This window comes from Protopterus annectens, chromosome 12.part0 (genome assembly GCF_019279795.1).
Source record: "Protopterus annectens isolate FY-2018-M chromosome 12.part0, PAN1.0, whole genome shotgun sequence".
Classification (NCBI taxonomy): Eukaryota; Metazoa; Chordata; order Ceratodontiformes; family Protopteridae; genus Protopterus; species Protopterus annectens.
In genome coordinates, this window is record NC_056746.1 from 279393463 (window position 1) to 279415553 (window position 22091).

Here is a 22091-nt window from a genome sequence, read left to right on the forward strand (position 1 = left end):
CGACTTAAGCAGAAACATCATGGATCCCCACGAATGGGAGTTGAATCCACAAATATTCAGAATGTTAACACAGAAATGGTGGAGCCCGGACATAGATCTGTTTGCATCCCCAATGAACTGCCAGCTACAGAAATTCTGCACAAGGACTTACCATCCACAAGCATGGAAAGTGGATTCCCTCTCATTCAGCTGGAAAAACCTACAAGTATATGCTTTCCCACCACTGCCTCTCCTTCCAAAGGTACTCATCAAAGCCAGGCAGGAAGAGCCAAAGATGATCCTGATTGTACCAGACTGGCCACGCCAGCACTGGTACCCAATCTTGAAGAACTTAGCACAAGGACCACCCTGGATTTTGCCTCAAATACCACATCTGCTGACTCAGCACAACAGTCAGATACTTCACAGCCAGCTAAAGACTTTAAACCTGGCTGCATGGAAGATTACCTAGTCAAGCAAGCAATGCCTCTCTCCAAAGCTGTTATGGATGTCATTCTAGAGGCCAGAAGGCCTAGTACCAGGAAAGCCTACTCTGATAAATGGAAGAGATTCTGTGCCTGGAACCAGGCTCACAGCCTTGACCCTCTTGGTCATAGGTTCATAGGTTTATACTAGGCTATCTGCCCTAAGGCATTTATAAGCCTAGCCCAAAGTTATGTGGCTTACGCCACCCCTTATGTTAGAAGTAATGTGCCCATTAGTTTGTTGTGCCTCTGTCCAGCAGTGACACAGAGATGATTCCCGGGGTAAACCTACGATCTCCCATCCACCGGTCAAGATTTCTCTTGAACAGAGCCAGCGAGGTGCTCTGCCTCACATGGACCGGGATTTTATTCCACAGCATGGGGAGTCTCTGGGTGATAAATCTATCCCTCCAGCACATCCTATTTATATCCGTGCTAAGGTTTAAGTCACTTGCTCTAGTGGTTCTGGTGGATTTGGATTTTTTGAGGTGGAGCATGTCCATTAATTCCGGGTTGGTCTTGGCCTTGTATGTCAGGCACAGGTCACCTCTGAGCAGACGGTATGCAACTGAATAGAGTTGGAGTTTCTTCAGTCTGGCAGTATATGACAGGTTTTGGAGTCCCTTTATCCTTTTGGTGAGGAACTTTTGGGGTCTCTCCAATTGCTGCAGGTGTCGGGTGAGATACATCCCGAATGGGGCATTGTACTCTATCATTGGTCTGATAAGTGAAGAGTACAGGGGAACAATGACCTCACTTGATCTGGATATGACTCCCTTCATGATCAGATGGGCAATGTAGAAGGTCTTTCGAACCACTTTAGCAACGTGAGTGTCAAACGAGAGGCCACTGTCAACCTGGGTACCCAGGTCCCTGATAACCTCTTCTGTGCTTAGTGGGTTGCCACCTATATGGTAGCTTGGAGTTACCTTGTTTTTCCCGAAGGGTATGACTATACACTTTTTTGCATTTAACTTCAGGCCATGGCTCTGGCACCAGCTATCAGTTTCCGTGAGACCCCTCTGAAGGATGTCTGTGTCCGATGTACTATCCACTATGGCACCCAGTTTGCAGTCATCTGCAAACTTTGTCAGCCATAGTCCTCCTATGTTTGCCTGTACTTCTGAGAAGTAGATGCCGAACAATAGGGGGCCAAGGACTGAGCCCTGTGGGACACCACTTGTAACCAGCTTGGAGTCTGACATGGCTCCAGCAACTCTAACCCTGTGGGTTCTGTCCTTTAGCCAGTTTGCAACCCATCTTGTGACATATGGGTTTACATTTAAGCTGGTAAGTTTCTCTATGATACCTGAGTGGGGTATTGTGTGAAAGCTTTGCAAGGTCAAGGTAGGCTGTATGGACTGCCTTTCCCTCATCAATGGCCTTGGTAACTGTTTCGAAGAAGTCAACCAAGTTCAAAAGGCAAGATCTGCCCTTGACAAAGTCAAACTGGGTTGGGTCCAAGGTCTGCAAGTCCCCTATGTCCTTGTTTATGAGTTCCATTATGATCCTCTCCATAGCTTTGCAGACCAGGCTTGTTAAGCTTATGGGGCGGTAATTACCAGGGTCCGTAGAGGCACCGCCTTTGTGGAGTGGGACCACAGTTGCCGTACACCACTCCTTGGGCACATATCCTGTGGTAAGGCTAAGATTAAACAGCTGCCTTATGTGCGGGTTTAGTTCTTCATTGAGTTCATGTAGCACACAGCCGGGGACACCATCCGGTCCCATTGATGCTGTGTTTTTAGCTTTAGAGAGAGCAGCTTTCACCTGCACATTTGAGATGTCTGGGAGGCTACACTCTGTTGGGATAGTTATCTCTCCTTTGGGGGGGGGGTGAAGTTTGCGCTGAACCTGTCTGCCAGTATGTTGGCAATGTCTGTGGGTTCAGTGATTTTTGTATCATTTTGGACTAATTCTGAGCATATCTGGGAGTTTCCACCCAGGTTTCTGACATAGCTGAAGAAGGCCTTATGATTGTCTTTTGAATCTTTGGCAATTTTTTTCTCAAAGTTGGCCTTGGATAATTTTATGAGGGATCGTAGTTTCTTGCTAGTACTGATGATGCCTTCCCTTTTTGGGATTTTGCTCTATCATGTAATAGCTTTCTCCTCTTATTGTAAAGTTTGTTTATGACTGGGGTCCACCAGACAGGACGTTTGCCCTTGGTGGAAAGAGTCTTGGTTTTATTTGGGATTGCCTGATCCATGCAGTCCTGAAGGTGTTCATAGAAGGCATTTGTAAGGGCTTCTGCAGCTTGGGTTGTGGTTTCCATTGGCTCGGGGGCCTTGAAGGATACCACACCTGTCTTGAGTAGTGTGAAGTTTGCTTTAGAGAAGTTCTTCACTGTGGTCTTTTTTGTTTAGGGTGGGGGCGGGATGTGGATTTCTAGTGAGATTAGTTTATGATCTGATCTCACCAAAGAGGGATATACTTCCGGTGTGGAGCATTTTGTCCCCATGTTTGTGATGATGAGATCTAGTATATTTTCTCCTCTTGTGGGGAGGGTGACTAGTTGTTCCATGGCATTTGAATTTATGAACTCCAGGAACCTTTGGGCTAGAAAGTTGGGGCTTGAGTAATGTTCCCAGTCTATATTCGGGTAGTTGAAGTCACCCAATATGATGGTGTTTGGTGATACATTTATACCCTCCAGTGTCTTCAGGAAGACTGTGTGGGTTTCCTGAGTTTGAGAGGGTGGCCTGTAGCATGCTACAAATTGTAGAGCAGTTTTGCCTATGGTTAATTGCACCTGGATGGTTTCCGATGCTTCGTGCGTAGCCACCAACCTGGAGGTGTGGATATCCTTGATGAATATGGATACACCCCCTCCTTTTGTGGTATGGTCTTGGTTTTGGGGCCGGAATGCATGATATGAGGTAAAACCTGATAGTGCCGGGGTGCTCTCAGGAGCCTTGAACCAGGTTTCAGTCACAGCACAGACATCGATGTTCTCCATACTGAGAAGGGCCTCGAGTGCGTGCCTTTTGAGATTTAGACTTCTGGCATTGAGCAGCATTACCCTTAGTTTCTTCCCGTTTTTGTTTTCTAGGGTGGTAGGTTTAGAATTTGAGCCTTGCCTAAAAAAGGCACTATGGGGGTGGCAAGAGCCTCAGCCAATATCCGGAATCCCAGGGGTGACAGGTGCAAGCCGTCCCTTGCGAAGCAGCGTGGCTTGTCAAGCATGTCATCCCAAGCAGACAGACACTGGATCCCCTTTGAATGACACCAGAAATTAAGCCACTTGTTAAAGCTGATCATCTTGTCACTATATTGTGGCATCATTCGTGGTGAAGGAAGGATACTGCTCAGGGTCAGGGTCATACCTGCCTGGGCTACATAATCAGAGAGCTCCTCTGTCTCTTTTCATGTAGTCCAGGGAGGTACGTCTCAGGTCGTTCACACCAGCATGGACAATGACTGTGTCATACTTGTACTTGCCGTGGAGTGACCTGAGTGCTTGTGTTATGTGGCGGATTCTAGTGCCCGATAGGCAGCTTACCGTGACCTTCTCCTTGTTCACCCTGGTGAGTGGGACGTCAGTGTGTCTGACTATGGAGTCACCTATGGCAAGTATGTTTGGTGTTGTATTTGGCCTTAAGGGCAGTGACTGCTTTGCACAATGATTTTGTTTTTTATGTGTTGTTTGTGTGGTGTCTTGAGTTTGCAGTTGCTTGGGTGTCTGCTTTGGAGGCCTTTGCTGTTTAGGTAAATTTTTACTCAGAGCCTCCGAGTATGTCTTAGTGTGTTTATGTGTTTGATTCAGTGGTGTGGTTGAGTTATGTGAGACTTGTATTGTGGTGTGTCTAGTTGCCTTCTCCTCCTGCCTGGTCTTGCCAGTCCTGAGTTGAGAGAGCTCAGCCTCCAGTTTGGCTAAATAGCTGCATCTCTACAAGTGTTAGTGTTATGTGGGAGGAGGAGAGGGTTGTCCGTGTACATGAGGCAATTGTAACATTGCCTCAGAATTCCCAGATTCACCAACTGGGCAGGAGAGGACGCCAGCATCTGACCCTTCGACATGCTAGAAAGAATTATGAGTTGGTATGAAACAGAAAAGTAGAGGGCTTAGCAGGGAAGTGGGCACTCCTGGGGGGTTTTGCAAGTGAGGGATTTGTATAATATAGGAGTGCTTGACCTGCAAAGAAAATGCTTATAAGGCAAGGGATATGCTTTTAAGACGAGTGCTGAGCTTTTTGAGAAGAAAAAGCAATTAGGAACAAGTGCTGCGCTTTTTAGTGAAGGTGTAAACTGTTTAGGTTCCTAACATAGCAGTTCTAAGGGAAAACTTGAAGAACAGACTTTATGGAGCCAGAAAAAGTTTAACCTTGTTAAACCGGCGCGGCCCGATGCTGCTCTAGTGGCAACTCCGTGCTAAATCACGTTAAGGCGTGCTTGATAGCAGGGGCTGGAAAGAAGCAGGAATAGACCCAAAACGGACAATAAAACTACAGTTTCAAGTCAGTAACCACTCCTACGGGGGGGCAGGGAAGCTGCTCAATGTTCTTCACTGCCACTGATCAACAGAGAGACTTTCCTTTAGCCCAAGCAAAAATGGCCTCACAGAAACTTACAAACAGTTCAGGAAACAGCAAGCCTGTAACTGAACTTTTTTAAATCTCAGAAAAGTGGGAAAAAAGCAAGATTTTTTTTTTGTTATTGTTTTTTCAGAGATAGCAGAGGTTCACAGGTAATATCAAGTTATAACAGTGCAGTAAATGACCCCACACAAGAGTGCTAGGTCAAGGACAGAAAATATGCAAGTTTTGAGAAAAAAACGATTTAAAGTTAAGTGCAAACAGGAAATTCAGTATAATGCTTTTAGTTGTGCTCTAAATACAGCTACTAATGCAGAAATCAAGTTTAACAAGCCAGAGAATGCTCAAACTAGGCAGCTATGCAGAAAAACTTAACAAATAAACAGATGAAAAATACTTAAAATCTCAAAAGTGGCTCCTTTCTTCTCTCAGCGTTTTCTCCTCTTGGTGGGTGCTTCACCAATAGCCAACAAGCCTGAAAAGATGCCAAAACCACGAGGCAACTAGGTTTTAAGAGAGGAAGATGAAGAAGTTTTGGAAATGACCCCTTTTGGCCAATAAAACTACAGTTTCAAGTCAGTAACCACTCCTACGGGGGGCAGGGAAGCTGCTCAATGTTATTTTCTGCCACTGATCAACAGAGAGACTTTCCTTTAGCCCAAGCAAAAATGGCCTCACAGAAATTTACAAACAGTTCAGAAAACAGCAAGCCTGTAACTGAACTTTTTTAAATCTCAGAAAAGTGGGACAAAGCAAGATTTTTTTTGTTTTTGCTTTTTCAGAGATAGCAGACGTTCACAGGTAATATCAAGTTATAACAGTGCAGTAAATGACCCCACGCAAGAGTGCTAGGTCAAGGACAGAAAATATGCAAGTTTTGAGAAAAAAACGATTTAAAATTAAGTGCAAACAGGAAATTCAGTAAACAACTTTTGGTTGTGCTCTAAATACAGCTACTAATGCAGAAATCAAGTTTAACAAGCCAGAAAATGCTCAAACTAGGCAGCTATGCAGAAAAACTTAGCAAATAAACAGAGAAAAAAATACTTAAAATCTGAAAAGTGGCTGCTTCTTCTCTCAGCGTTTTCTCCTCTTGGTGGGTGCTTCACCAACAGCCAACAAGCCTGAAAAGACCAAAAACCACGAGGCAACTAGGTTTTAAGAGAGGAAGATGAAGGAGTTTTGGAAATGACCCCTGTTGGCCAATAAAACTACAGTTTCAAGTCAGTAACCACTCCTACGGGGGGCAGGGAAGCTGCTCAATGTTATTCACTGCCACTGATCAACAGAGAGACTTTCCTTTAGCCCAAGCAAAAATGGCCTCACAGAAACTTACAAACAGTTCAGGAAACAGCAAGCCTGTAACTGAACTTTTTTAAATCTCAGAAAAGTGGGAAAAAAGCAAGATTTTTTTTTGTTATTGTGTTTTCAGAGATAGCAGAGGTTCACAGGTAATATCAAGTTATAACAGTGCAGTAAATGACCCCACACAAGAGTGCTAGGTCAAGGACAGAAAATATGCAAGTTTTGAGAAAAAAACGATTTAAAATCAAGTGCAAACAGGAAATTCAGTAAACAACTTTTGGTTGTGCTCTAAATATAGCTACTAATGCAGAAATCAAGTTTAACAAGCCAGAAAATGCTCAAACTAGGCAGCTATGCAGAAAAACTTAGCAAATAAACAGAGAAAAAATACTTAAAATCTCAAAAGTGGCTCCCTTCTTCTCTCAGCGTTTTCTCCTCTTGGTGGGTGCTTCACCAACAGCCAACAAGCTCAAATATTCCTCAGATACTACAATATTTAACTGAGATGCTGGACAAAGGCCTGTCCTTTTCATCCATCAAGATCCACGCCTCTGCCATCTCTGCTCATTCCAACACGGATCCACCAATTTTCTCTAATCCTTTGCTAAAACAGTACATCAGAGGGGCTAAAAACGTAAGACCGCCCCGTAGAGCACCTACTCCAACTTGGGACCTCAACTTCGTGTTGGAAAAAAATTAACTTTACCTCCTTTTGAGCCAGCAAACACAGCAGATTTAAAATATATGCCTTGGAAAACTGCTCTACTCCTGGCAATAACATCAGCACGAAGAGTCAGAGTTACAGGCACTAATGGCAGTGGAACCATTTATCATTTTCCACCAAGACAGGGTGTCTTTAAGAACAAGCCCTACTTTTATGCCAAAGGTGGCATCAAGTGTGGCTCTCAACCAAACTATCCACTTGCCAACTTTTTATCCAAATCCACAGAATGAAGGGGAGAGACTACTGCATTCTTTGGACATACACAGACAGTTACGCTTCTACTTGGACAAAACCAAAGCTTTCAGAAAATCTGAGCAATTATTGGTAGCATATGCAGAAGGAGCACAGGGAAAAGCCATTTCAAAACAGACTATTTCAAAATGAATAGGACACTGTATACGCTTCTGCTATACACACCATGGAAAACCTGTACCTAACAGCATAAGATCTCACTCCACCAGGGCAACAGCCACTTCAACTGCCTACCTCAGAGGAGTACCTACCAAGGACATTTTGGAAGCAGCAACTTGGAGTTCTGTACATACCTTCACCAAGCACTACCATCTGCCTCTATACTCTAAATCCAGAGCTGGCTTCGCCACTGCAGTGCTGCAGGGCCTTATAGCCACCCCTAATGCCTTACAGTACCAGCCGCCCTACCTCAGCTTTTGGATTCTACCCAAGTGTAATGACTGCAGCAGTGTAACACGATGAACATAGTACAGTTTTGTACCTACCATAAATGTAGATGTTCGAGTATATACACTGCTGCAGTCCAGGTTACCCTCCCTCCATCCCCTCTTACTTGCTGATACGTACCTATGTCTTCTACCCTTTACTACCTATGGGGAGTATTTGCTGGTATGTGAAATTTGTTGATTGCTTTATTTATGTATGTTTTATTAGCAATTGGAATGTCCTACCTTTTTGGGGGCACCTGACATCTGGGGCAAGAAAAACTGAAGAAAATGACATCGGCTTCATCTTGTATATCCCTGTCGCACTAACGTCAGAGAGGAGGCGACAGCAACCGACACCGGACCAAGACTTTGGAACTCAGGCTGACTGGGGAACCGCCTGACGGCAGGATAACCCAAGTGTAATGACTGCAGCAGTATATACACTCTAACATCTATATTTATGGTAGGTACAAAACTGTACTTTCTCAGGAGATATTCCTGGCTTAGACTTCAACACTTACCAGAAGACTTTAAGTCTAAGATCTTGGATGCCCCCCTGGACCCCAGTTTCCTTTTTAGAAAACAATCTGCAGATCTTTTCAGAAACCTGCAAGAAAAGTGAGAGGAATTACAAGACATCAAACATTTGTTGGTGTCCCCATCCCCAAATATTACAGGAACTACCCTGCCAAGGCCACATTTGTCAGACGTAACCCAACCCCTGCTGGATCCACCTCTTCCAGACCTAGAAGAGGTACCAGAAGACAAACCACTTCCAGGCCAGCTGCCCCCCCCCCCCAGGCAGCCTTTTCAGGACAGAGGAGGCCCCAGCAATGCATAACTGCCTTGTCCCCCTACCTCTCTCTGCCCACCTGTCCCACTGCCTCCTTTTTTTGGTAAACCATCACCACAGACAGATGGGTGTTGGCCATTATCCAAAAAGGATACTTCCTCTCTTGGAAAGAAAAGCCACCCCTAAGAGGCATTACCTTTCCCCACACAAATCAAAGATATCTCTTACCACAGGTCCTGACAGACCTTTTGTACTTGGGTACCTTAGAACCTGTCCTCTCAGAACATGAAGAGAAAAGGCTTCTACTCTCCCCAAAAAGGACGGACTATGGAGACCTCTTTTAGACCTTTCCTTCTTAAATCTATTCTTAAAAGTGTCCACCTTCAGAATGCTGTCGCTCCCAGGCTTCCTTCCTGTCATACGTACCAAGGCTTTCATGGCCACTTTGGACCTAAAAGAAGCCTACTTGCAAATACCCATCCTACCTTTCCTCAGAAATTTTTTACATTTCTCTGGACTCTCCTCTCATTTCCAATTTACTGGCATGCCCTTAGGTTTGTCCACTGCCCCCAGAGTGCTCAAAAAATACCTGGCCCCTGCCATTGTCCATTGCAGAACACAGGGAATTCAGATTTCTCCCTACCTAGATGACATCCTGCTCCTGGCAAACTGCAAATAAACTCTTTCAGCCCATCTGCAATTCACCATGTCCCTTTTACACAATCTAGGGTTCACCCTCAACCTCCCAAAGTCTTCCCTGACCCCCAAGCAAGACAAAATATTTCTGGGTTGCAGAATGAAAACGGACTTAATGAAAGCCTTTCTACTGCAAGACAAGGGCAGCTCCCTGACCTCCCATTTCAAAGCCCTGCTGCAGACCCATGTAATCACTGCAAGGCAATTCCTAAGGACCCTGGGCCTAATGGGAGCCACCATCCCTATGCTTCCACTAGCCAGAATGCATATGCGAAAGCTTGCAGTTTTATCTAAAAAAACATTTGGTCCCAGCAACAGCATCCCCTGGAACAAGAAATCACACTCCTACCCTGCCTAAATGTGGAGATCTGCTGGTGGATTCAACAAGTCCAGCTCAACCCGGGCCTTCCCCTCCAGCCCACTCTCCCAACCCAGGTTATGCATACAGATGCCTCAGACTCTGGATGGGGAGCCACCTTGGCATCCTACAGGGTTCAAGCAACATGGCACCCTTCATTAAAGGCCAGACACATCAATGTGAGAGAAATTACATCAGTCCTCCTGGTTCTGAAAACCTTCAGTCCCCTGCTACTACCAGGTGTTCTCCTAATAGTTACAGACAACAACACAGTTATGTGGTACCTCAGCAAACAGGGAGGGTCAAAAGTGTACTGCCTGTGCAGACTAACCTTACTGATATGGGATCTAGCCTCTCGCCGCAACTTGTCCCTGCAGGCATCCTACATCCCCTCGCAGGCCAACAAACAAGCAGACCTTCTGAGCAGGACATCCTCTCCACAACACAAATGGATTCTGGTCAGGACTGTCTTCCTAGATACAGTCCACTGTTGGGGCACTCCTCAAATAGACCTGTTTGCCTCCCCCCAGAACAGACAACTTCAGACCTTCTGCACCAAGACATATTCCCCTCTAACTTGGAGAGTAGACACTTTCAGCATTTCTTGGAAGGAGAAGTTTCTATATACCTTTCCCACCTTCCCACTAATTCAAAAAGTCCTCCTGAAAATCAGGAGAGACTAACCAAAAACCTTGTTGGTGACTCCCTACTGGCCAAGGCAGCATTGGTTCCCCCTACTTCACAATCTAGCCATGGGGAGTCACTACAAGTTACCCCACAAGGTGGACCTCCTTACACAACAAAAGGGAACCCTCATCCACCCACACTTGCAGATGCTGTCACTGACACTGTGGGTGATAAGCTTATAATTCCCTTTAGGCACCACTACTCAGAGGACGTGCTTTCAGTCCTGAGGGGGAGGCTAGGAAACCTACTACAAGAAAATCATACCTAGCTAAATGGGAAAGATTTTCAAAATGGTGTCTGGACAAGGGAAGGGACCCATGCATTGTAGACCCCCCAGTTCTAGCATATATGTGCCAACTGGTAAAAGGTGGACTGTCATACTGTTCAGTAAAAGTTCACCTTTCCGCAATCTCAGCCTGCCTACCACTAGACCCACCCTTACTAGACAAGCTCGATGTCAAGCTTTTCTTAAAAAGGGTCTTACACATAAGGCCTCTAAGAAAGCCCATCCCACCACCCTGGGACCTTAACTTCATTCTGGAAAAGCTAACCCAGCACCCATTCGAACCTGCTAGGACAGCTTCTCTTCAGATGTGTATATGGAAAACAGTACTGCTATTGGCTATAACTTGAGCCAGAAGGGTGTCAAAACTACAGGCCTTAATGGCCTGCCCCCCCTTATACTACTTTCCACAAGGGCAGGGTAACACTAAGGACCAACGCTTCCTTCATGCCTAAGGTGGTCGACAATTTGTCATTAAACCAATCTATTCGCCTACCCACATTGTACCCCTCTCCCACCAATGAAAGGGAGAGGATACTTCCCTGGATGTACACAGACAGTTAAATTTTACCTAGACAAAACAAAATCCATTAGAAAATCCAATCAATTCTTTGTTTCCTTCCACCCCAGGGCCCTGGGCAAGGCAGTCTCCAAACAAACTATCGCCTGTTGGATCAGGAAATCCATTTGCCTTTGTTACTCAAACCATGGCAAAAATCTCCCATTGGGAGTAAAAGCTCATTCCACCAGAGAAATGGCAGCCTCCAAAGCCTTTCTCAAAGGCCTGGACACTGCTTCCATTATGGAAGCAGCTACATGGTCCACCATTCACACTTTTTCACCAAACACTACAAATTAGACAATGTCTCCAGAGTACGAGCAGGATTTACCAGGGCAGTCCTACAGGGCTTTGTAGAATCACCCTTTTCATCTGCCATCCTTCCTTCCAGCTAAACTGTAGTACTCTCCCAGAAGAATACTGCAACATAGGAATAGAAGGACACAGAATAGTTGTGTAAAATCTTACCATAACCATATATGTCCTTCTCTTCCATGTTGCAGTATTCCTTCCCACCCACCAAAAAACCCCTTCTCTTACTCAGTCCACCATATCCTTAGGGCCCTGGTATCCTATACCCTGCACTGGCGACTTATAAAAACCACATAAGGGCCCCATGGGCCTATGCTCGACATCACTGGCATCTGCTCCTGCTGGGCCTTCAAATTCTGAGGTCTGTGCATGCAGACGTCACATGTAAGGCCCCTAGGTTTATGGCCCTACATGTGACGTCCCACACGGCTGCAACAGCCAAGCTGAAGCTTTTTTGTAGGAGCCAACGTACGGGTTTCCTGAGGCAGGAAATCCCACAACAAGAGTACTGCAACATGGAAGAGAAGGACATCTATGGTTATGGTAAGATTTTACAGAACTATTCTTTGTGATTGTTTACTTTATTCTGTGTATATGTGGTTTCTAAGGGCAGTATTTGTGAGGTCTCTGGGCTTTTGTTTAGTTAATAGTGAGTAGGTCTGCACATGTGGGTTTATGCTTCAGGTCCTTGTTTAGTGTGGGACGCGGGTCTGTATTACGTTATTGAATACTAATGTATTCAAAAATGTAATAGTCGACCGTAAATGTCGAAGTCGTACAACGTCGAACATTTCAATGGAGATCTCCGTACAGTGCAGAAATGGAAGTTTTCCATTGTCTGCAATGTGTGGTGATCTTGGAGGTGGTATATTTAAGTAGCGGGGGTATGGGGGTGCAGGGGGCTTGCCCCCCTGCTTTCAGTGTTTAAATGGTTTGCTTGCGTGTGTATTTGTGTTTTTTATATATGTTCGAAGTTTTATGACTTCAACATTTACAGGTCGACTGTTACGTTTTCGAATACATTAGTATTCAGCAACGTAATATAGACCCTGGGACTTGATTGTATGCTGACAACCTGTTTGGCATTCAATTTGTATGCGAGTCTAGTCTCCAATTTCATAGTGTAATTGTATCTTTCTCATGTAGTATTAATTTATTTCAGGAGTAAGTTGTTATCAATATACATGAGACAGTTGCTACTTTGTGTTAGGATGCCCATGTCCATCATGCTAGCCAGGGAGATGATAGTAAACTGCCCATCCGTGATAGCAGGTTCTTAATGTGTGTTTTATTAAGGAAGGGAATGAGTTAACTTGGCTGGACTGTACTGGTAGCACAGAGACTGAGTGGGAGCTATACTTGTGTAATCTAAGGTTAACCAATAAAGCACCGTTGCTCAGCGTGCACTTCAGCTGCTCTTAGAGCAGCATAGGGCTGGGAATGGTAATACTGATAGTTGTTTGAGGAAAAACTTACCTTCATGGCATTTACATCGATACAGGGCCCAGCTGACCACGGCTAGGCAGAGAGCAGCTGCGCATAAATGTGAGGCATAAATTTAAGCAGGAAAAAAAGTTTAAAGCGGTCTCTCAATTGGGAAAGCACAGTGAGCCTTCATCCAGGAGACCCCGCAATCCCCAACTCAGATTAGTCAAGATCCACACACTTCTGCCACAGGAGCTCAGAAAAAAAGCCATGTTGATATAAGATGGCTGGTATAGTCCCCAAGTGTAAGAAACTGCACAGTCTAGATTCAGTAGACATGAATTTAGCATTCACAGTGTAGCTAGGACCATAAAGTAACAGTAGAGTTCTTAGGTTAGCAAGTGCAGAAATGCAGTGAAAAAAAAAGTCAGCAATAACACAGTGATTAAATAAATCACAGCCAGCAAAGTGCGAGTAAAACTTGAATAATACTTATTTTCATTTTTTCTGCAGTGGATGGCTTTGAAAATCAGAATCACTCAGTCACTCTGACCCAGTTGCTAAATGAGGAGCAGCTCTGATTAAATAAACCAAGTCTGATTTGATAGGTTATGGAAAGCACCTCTCTACAATTTGTTTTTTAATGTGTGGAAACATTGGGTTCCTTGGTACTCATTTTAAATTCCTGTGATACCTTTTTAATGTAGTTTATGGAATATTATCTAATTTCAGCTCTTTCTCTCTCTGTCTATTAAGATGGGAATATCAAGTACTCAGAATCCTTTTGGGCAACAGCTTGGAAATGCTGGTGTCAACCCTCAGTTACAGAACAAAGTCGGTATAGCTAGCAGCTTACCTACCTTTCCTGCTGATATGAAAGGGACTGCAGTTACCAGTATTCCAAATATGGTGAGTTAATCTTTCAGTTGAATAAGTGCATTTTTTTCCAAATTATGCTTAATCAGTATCTAATGTTTGATTTAAGTTATTGATCGAAACATTTGGTGAAAGTATTGTAGGGTAACTGAAAAGTACAGCATCACATTTCACTTTTAAGAAAGAAATCCGCAGAACAGGTTTAAAAACTAGTATAGCTCGTCATTGTATGACCTATTTATTGTGCATTGATGTCAAGGATTCTGTTATTTTGGACAAGTCTGGTACAGCATACATAATCTTGGGTCTAGAATTCATGTTTGTCCATCCTCAAGTTAACATAAAATAAGGATCTAGTAAGAAGTGGTCTGCCTTTGCTAAGAAACAGTGCAATATGTCACTGGCATTAGGTTCGCTCAGAACTTAGAACCTGTGTAGACTTTTGCTGTTTTTCCAAACTCCTGAAATGTTGCTTGGCTGCTGTCCATCGAGATGTTTGCTGCTGTGTGTCAGTTCATATACTGAAATAGTTTATTTTTTAGGTTTTGGCTCATTATTTGATGTTTTGTTGACAGTTCATTTCCTTTGGTACAAGTGTTACAAAGTGCAGTCTTTCCCCAGATAACCCTAATTTTCTTTTTTCAGGTTTAACCTTTTTTCAGTATCTGTTTCTTTTCCGTTCCCTGTTACTGTACAGGTTCTTAGATTTGTTACCCTCATAACAGCACGCCAGAAGCATTTGGCAAGTACATCATATCCATTGACTAGCATTCTGTTTTGCCTCATTGGGAGATGTAATGTGACAGCTTGACCATTTTGACCATTTGTAGGGAGTTTGTACCTCGCTACACAAAATAGGTATTGGGACAAATCTCCATTTTCCTTATATGGAAATCACTCTCAACTAGGCATTGAGAGCAAGAACCCTAACATGGTTTGAGATTTGGAGGTGGGATCCTCAAGGAGCCAGTGGATCTTTTTGCACTAAAGGCTGCAAAAATGTCATAAGACTGCAGTAAAGAGAACCCTCAGTGTACATTTTTTATGTTATTTGGTATTGAAAAAAACCTCCTTATTAAATGTAAGAAGCAGGTGGGCATTCTTTGGAGTTGAAAATGACACCCAGTAAGTCTGATAAGAAACTTGTCCATGCATCAGCAGCCTCTGCTTAAAAGCATCCTGGATTGGAAGACTTTCCCTGCTTTTTAATTGACAAAGGGGCATTGGTATCTTTGCTACAATCATCTCCCTGACAAGAGGATGCATTGCCATTGACAAAAGATGATTCTTAGGGCACAAGTTCAGCCAGAAATAGGTTATGAAAAGCTGGCCAGGACCATGTGGGAGTTAAGGAAGGAAATATTGGTGCTTCAGTCTCCTATCCATGATGAAAACATGCTAAGAGAGCTAGAATGTGCTGCTTGAAGTCGCACTTTCTTGCATACAGTCAGCAGTGTATTTGGCAGCAGATAGTCTCCTGTGATGAAGTTGTTGCTGGACCTGACCTGGCAACCATTCTGCATTTGTTGTTGATGATGTCCTTCCATATCACTGTTGCAGTATTCATAACCTATGGGATCTCCTTCCAAGGACAGCCCAACATCCTGCCAATATGCCTTAGTACTTACAGGTACCATATGTCACACCCACTCTCCCTGCGCAAGGTGTAGGGCATAAAGGTGACGCAGACACTCAGAACTTCTTTGCTGACAGTTCAGGTACCATCACTGAATATCAGTTTGAACATCTTCTGCTGCACTGGTTACCAAGCTGTGTTTTAGATAAGTGCCCCATTGGGGATGTTCATCGTGTTTCACTGTTGCAGTCATTACACTTGGGTTATCCTGCTGGCAGGTGACCCACAGTCGGCCCGAGTTCCAAAGTCTTGGTCCAGCGACGGTTGTTGTTGCCTCTTCCCTGATGTCAGTGTGCCAGGGGTATAAAAGTTGCAACCAACGCCATTTTCTCCAGTCTTTCTTGCCGCACGGTGCCCGAAGCAAAAGCAGTTCGCAAATGCCGGTCAGCCGACTCCTGAGATTTTCAAAATTGAGTTTCAGAACCAAAGTCTTCAATAAAGCTAAGTACCCCATTGGGGGAACTTTTTCTTGTTCCAGACCGATGTCAGTAAAAGTTAATAATTGTATTTCATGTGGGAAGCAAATACCTCATAAGGACTTTCACTCTTAGTGTATTCCTTGCCTAGGCCCTGACCACGACGTTACTAGTTGTCGGTTTTGTGCTAGAGTCAATAAACGCACTATTAAACGTCTGTTTGATTTTGCTTTACATTATTTTGGCTAAAGGTTTAATTACATAATGCCGTCGGAACAGCTGACGACCAGAATTTTTAAAAAGCGCAAAGACAAAGAAAAGGACAGGCAACCGAGGTCCAAAACTGACAACGAAGCCTCTTCTAGGCCAGTCGCCGGTTTGCCGGTTCTCAGTGAGGCGCTTTCGCAGCCCCTGATGCCCGCTACCTCAGAGCCACAGGCCGTAACCGAGAGCCACGTGGAGACACTGATGCCTGTGGAAACTCAAGGTATTGGGCCTACAGAAACTATACCCTCAGATGGGTCCGGAGCCGCTGAGCAGGCATCTGCTTCTGAGGGTGTTTTCAGACCTTCACAGCTTACAGTTAAGCCCACTACAGCAGCAAAGGCAAAGTCAAAAACACCATTAAAGACAAGGAAACAAGTACAGCATTCTCCAGAACAGTCATCCATGCCAAAGAAACAGATGCTTAAAATGGCCGAAGACCTAATTACTTTAATCAGAGGTTCCCATCCCCCTCCTGACAAAAGGCCTAGGCAAGACACAGATTATGACTCCTCTGACCAGGTTTCCATTTCCTCTGATTCCTCTTCTGACCAGGGATATTCTCTCCCTCCGTATGAGGACTCTGATGCAGAAGAGTCCATACTTTCAGCCTCTCCTCCTGAGGATTATTCTTTTGGGGGAAACCCTGCACACCATGAGGGATCATTTCCATTGGGAGAGCCAGGATTATTTTGAATCCAAGAAAAGGCTCAGAGACTTCCTTTTATTGCCTCAGCACAGGCCCCTGGCTATCCACCCTGTGCTTGATATTGTTGATGATGTTTTTTTCTGAATCCAGTCTTTCTCCTGATTCTTTACCCCTTGCACCAGTCAAGCCAGACAGGTACTACAGAGTCCATGACTCTCATAAATTTCTTTACAAAAACCCCGCTGCAGACCCAGAAACAATTTTTCAGGGTCCTAAAGGGGTTATGGCTTCCACTGCTAAAAATCCTGTTCCCTTGGATAGGGATTCCACAGCTCTGGACAGATGGGGGGAAAAAGTTTACACTTCTGCTACTTTAGCTGTAAGAGCTTTAAACTGTCAGTTTCACATGCTTAAATACCAACAGTACCTCATGTCATTGTTAAAACTTGTTAAAAGATGGTTTCAAATACAGAAGGTCCTGACAGTAAGGAAATGCAGGATTTTATTGCATGCAGTTGAACAAGTGGGAAAGCATACTCTGCAATGTGGTTTTGATTAATTAGAGGCTTCTTGTAGAGCTGCAGTTACAGGCTCTGTTATTCGAAGGCATGCTTGGTTGAAAGAATAAAGTTTACCTGACCATGTTAAAGTAGAATTATTGGATGCTCCATTACAGCATAATACTTTGTTTGGTGTTAAGGCAGAAGAGGTGTTAAAGAAAATAGAGGATAAAGCAAAGTCAATGCAGACAGTGAAAGATTTCTTACAGGTTCAACCACCTAGATTTAGCAGAAACTGGCCTTCAGAAAATTGGTCCTTTCCGGTGTCAGACAGGCCACACAGAGGCAGATACAGACGCCCAAGAGGCAGATCTCAGCCCCACAGCTCCTACAGACCTAAACAATGGGGTGCTTCAGCCCCCAAAGGAGAGGAAGACAAATCACAACCTTATAGGAAACAGTCCCAGTGACTTCCCTCTGCAAATGCTAAGCACTTACCTTTTGACAGCACCCCTAGGGGAAGCTAGCACTTTTCTCAAAAAATTGGCACATGATCACCCAGGACCAATGGGTGCTGAATATTGTTTCTCAGGGTTACAGGTTCCACTTCCACACACTTCCAAAACCAAAAGGTATGCCAGACCTGCCACAAAACCAATGGGCAGAGGCACAAAAACAGATTACTGCTCTTATAGACATGGGAGCTATTCAAAAAGTTCCACACCAAGAACAGGGACAAGGATTTTACTCAAGACTTTTCTTAGTACCCAGAAAGGACAAAGCCTGGAGACCAATACTGGACCTGTCAATCCTAAATACTTTCCTGGATGTTCCAAAATTCAAAATGTTAACACTACAGCAACTTCTGCCCATGCTGGGCAAGAAGGCTTGGCTAGTTACTTTGGACCTCAAGGAGGCATACCTGCATGTCCCAATCAGACAATCTTGCAGAAGATACCTCACATTTATAGCAGGCTCAATGCATTACCAATTCTCTGCACTGCCCTTTGGCTTATCTACTGCGCCCAGGGTCTTCACAAAATGCCTGGCACCAGTAATTGCATTTTGCAGACAAAAAGGAATTCAAATATATCCCTACTTGGACGACTGCCCTATTCAAGCAGAGAGCAAGGACATTCTTCTAAAGCATCTGGCGTTTGTAAAAAGATTGCTAATTTGCCTAGGGTACACAGTAAACGAAAAGAAATCAAAACTAGTGCCCTCTCAAGAGATAATATTCCTGGGTGCAAGCTTAAATACAACTGCCCAGATGGCTTATCTCACACCAGACAAACAAAGGCAACTGACCCATTACTTTCAAATGATGGCAACAAAAACTCAACTCCCTGCAAGAAAAATTCTGCAGGCCCTGGGCTTCATGGCATCCTGCATTCTACTAATTCCATATGCAAAACTGCGTATGAGGAAACTACAGTGGTATCTAAAAAGTGTTTGGACTCAGCATTGTCACAGCCTGGAGACTATCATAACTTTAATTCCCTGCCTTCAACAGGAGTTTTGATGGTGGGCCCAAGCCTGTCACCACAACAAGGGACAGCCTTTCACTTTACCCACAGCCAGGCAGACAATAACAACGGATGCATCAGATTATGCCTCGGGGGCACATATGGCAGGAAAATGTATTTAGGGCACGTGGACCAAGGAAAAAATGCATATTCACATCAGTCAAAAAGAGATGCTAGCTGTACAGAATGCCCTGACAGCTTTCAAGGACCTAATACATCCAGGGCAACTATTAATAAAGACGGACAATACCACAGTTATGTGGTACATAAACAAGCAGGGGGGCACACATTCCTTCCCCCTATGCAGACAAGCCATGACCTTGTGGAACACAGCACTGACCTATCAAGTACATCTGCAAGCACAATTCCTGCCAGGAACAAAAAATACACTGGCAGACGAACTAAGCAGAAATCTCATGGATCCTCACGAATGGAAACTAAATCCACAAGTGTTCAGCGTGATAACAAGGAAATGGGGACCGCCAGACATAGATCTTTTTGCCTCCCCTCACAATTACCAAATACAGAAATTTTGCACAAGAACTTATCACTCTCAAGTATGGAAAGTGGATGCTCTTTCATTCACCTGGAAAGGCCTGACAGTCTATGCCTTCCCTCTGATGCCTCTTCTCACCAAGGTGCTACTAAAAGTCAGACAAGAAAGGCCAAAAATGATCCTGATTGCACCAGACTGGCCATGCCAGCACTGGTACCCAATCCTAAAGAATTTGTCTCAAGGCCCAGCCTGGCTTCTACGTCAAATTCCTCATCTTCTGACACAACAAAACAATCAGATTAAACGTTCCGATGGCATTATGTAATTAAACCTGGCAGCATGGCAGATAATGTAGCCACTCAGACTGCACCTCTCTAAAGCTGGTATGGATGTCATTCTAGAAGCCTGGAGGCCCAGCACTAGGAAATCTTATGCAGAAAAATGGAAGAGATTCTGTGCTTGGAACCAGCCACAAGGGCTCGAACCACTTGTCCCTAATATAACTCAGATTTTACAATACTTAACTGAGATGCTGGACAAAGCCTTATCTTTCTCATCTATTAAAATCCATGCCTCTACCATTTCAGCTCATTACAATACGGAACCTCCTATTTTTTCACATCCTCTACTACGACAGTACCTCAGAGGGGCAAAAAATATAAGACCCCCAATGAGAGAGCACCAGTACCTACTTGGGACCTCAATTTTGTTTTAGAAAAACTCGCACTGCCTCCTTTTGAACCAGCCAGCACAGCTGATCTAAAATTCTTGTCATGGAAAATTGCTCTGCTCCTAGCAATAACTTCATCAAGAAGAGTCTCAGAATTACAGGCATTAATGGCTGTGGAACCTTTCCTCATTTTTTATCAGGACAGGGTTTCTCTTGGGACAAACCCAACATTCATGCCAAAAGTGGTCACCAATGTGGCCTTAAACCAAACCATTCATTTGCCTACTTTTTACCTAAATCCCCAGAATAAATGGGAGAGACTTCTGCACGCTTTGGATATGCACAGCTACGATTCTACTTGGACAAAACAAAAGCTTTCAGAAAAACTGAGCAACTGTTTGTAGCATGTGCTGCAGGATCACAAGGAAAGCCTATTGCAAAGCAGACCATCTCGAAATGGATAGGACACTGCATCCGCTTCTGTTGTACACAACATGGCAAATCAGTGCCTAAGGGCATTAGGCCTCATTCTACCAGAGCAGCAGCCACTTCAGCAGCTTTCTTCAGAGGAGTACGAACCAAAGACATTTTAGAAGCTGCAACCTGGAGCTCAGTGCACACTTTCACCAAGCACTACCACTTACCTCTCTACTCTAAATCCAGAGCAGGCTTTGCCACTGTAGTCCTGCAGGGCTTGTTAGCCTCTCCAAATCCAATTTAGACCCAGCCACCCAACCTCAGCTTTGGGATTCTACCCAAGTGTAATGACTGCAACAGTGAAACACGATGAACATAGTACAGATGTTCATCGTGTTTCCCTGTTGCAGTCATCACTGTAGGGTTCTTCCTGCCGGCAGGCAGCCCTCGGTCGGCCAGAATTCCAAAGTCTGGGTCCGGCGTCGGCTGTTCACTCATGCTCCCTGACGTCAGAGCGCCAGGAGTACAAAGCTGCCAGCCGACGCCATGTTCTCCAGTCTTTCTTGCCGTGCGGTGGAAGCAGTTCACAAGTGCCAGTCGGCTGACTCCTGATATTTTTTCGTGCTTCAGGCCGAAGACTTACTTCTTCTCAAAGCTAAGTACCCCGTTGGGGAAACTTTTTTCTTGCTCCTGTCCGATGTCAGAAAAAGTGAATAATTGTATTTCTTGTGGGAAGCAAATACCTCATAAGGATTTCCACTCTCTGTATTCCTTGTTTAGGCCCTGACCACGACGTAGCTAGTTGTCGGTTTTGTGCTAGATTTAATCAACGTACTATTAAGCGGAGGTACGATTTTGTTTTTCACTACTTTGGCAGGCGATTTAATTATAAAATGTCGTCGGACATGCTTCCGACTACTGGAGTTCACAAACGACGCAAGGATAAGGACAGGCCTCCGAGGTCCAAATCAGACGACGGTTTACAAGCAGAGCCAGCTACAGGTTCGGCCGTCGTCAGTGAGGTGCTTTCGCAGCCCCTGTCATCGGCCACTTCAGAACCAATTGCCGAAACGGACTCCCACGAGGAGCCAACTAGGCCTTTTTGAGTACTCCAGCGGCAGGACCTTCGGACAATGCTCCCTCAGATGGGTCCGGAGCCGCTGTGCAGGTACCGGCTTCTGAGGGGGTTTTCAGCCCTACACAGCTTCTGATAAAGGCAAAGCCAAAGACAAAGGCGAAGACTCCTTCTAAAACAAAGACACCAGCCCAGGCCTCTTCTGATCTGGGACCCAAATCTCAGAAACAGCTGCTTAAAATGGTGGAGGACTTACTAACCATGATTAGGGGTTCACATCCCCCTCCAGACAAAAGGCCAAGGCAAGAATTGGGTTATGAATCCTCTGATCAGGCATCTGTTTCTTCAGTGTCTTCTTCTGAACAGGAATATACTTCCCTCCTTATGAGAATTCTGATGCTGAGGAATCCATTCAATCAGCTTCTCCCCCTGAGGATTTTTCTTTTGGGGAAACTTTACATGACATGAGGGAACATTTTCACTGGGAAGGACAGGAGTACTCTGAATCTAAGAGTAGGCTTAGGGATTTCCTTCTTCTTTCCCAACATAGACCCCTGGCTATTCCTCCTATTTTGGATATTATGGATGATGCTTTTTCTGAGGCTAATTTAACTCCTGACTCCTTTCCTCCAGCCCCTGCTAAGCCTGACAGATATTACAGGGTCCCTGACTCCCACCAGTTCCTTTACAAAAATCCTGCTGCTGATCCAGAAACCATTTCTCAGGGTCCTAAGGGGGTTAAGGC

General features: G+C 44.6%; 1 protein-coding gene across 1 annotated transcript in view; it reads left to right on the forward strand.

The window, feature by feature from the left end:
• LOC122816509 (CREB binding protein) overlaps nt 1-22091 on the forward strand; it is a gene marked incomplete in the record, with an annotated part of 4149155 nt that overhangs the window by 498487 nt on the left and 3628577 nt on the right. The window contains 1 exon segment of the mRNA XM_044089341.1: nt 13578-13730. Within this exon segment, the coding sequence (XP_043945276.1) occupies nt 13578-13730 (153 nt within the window).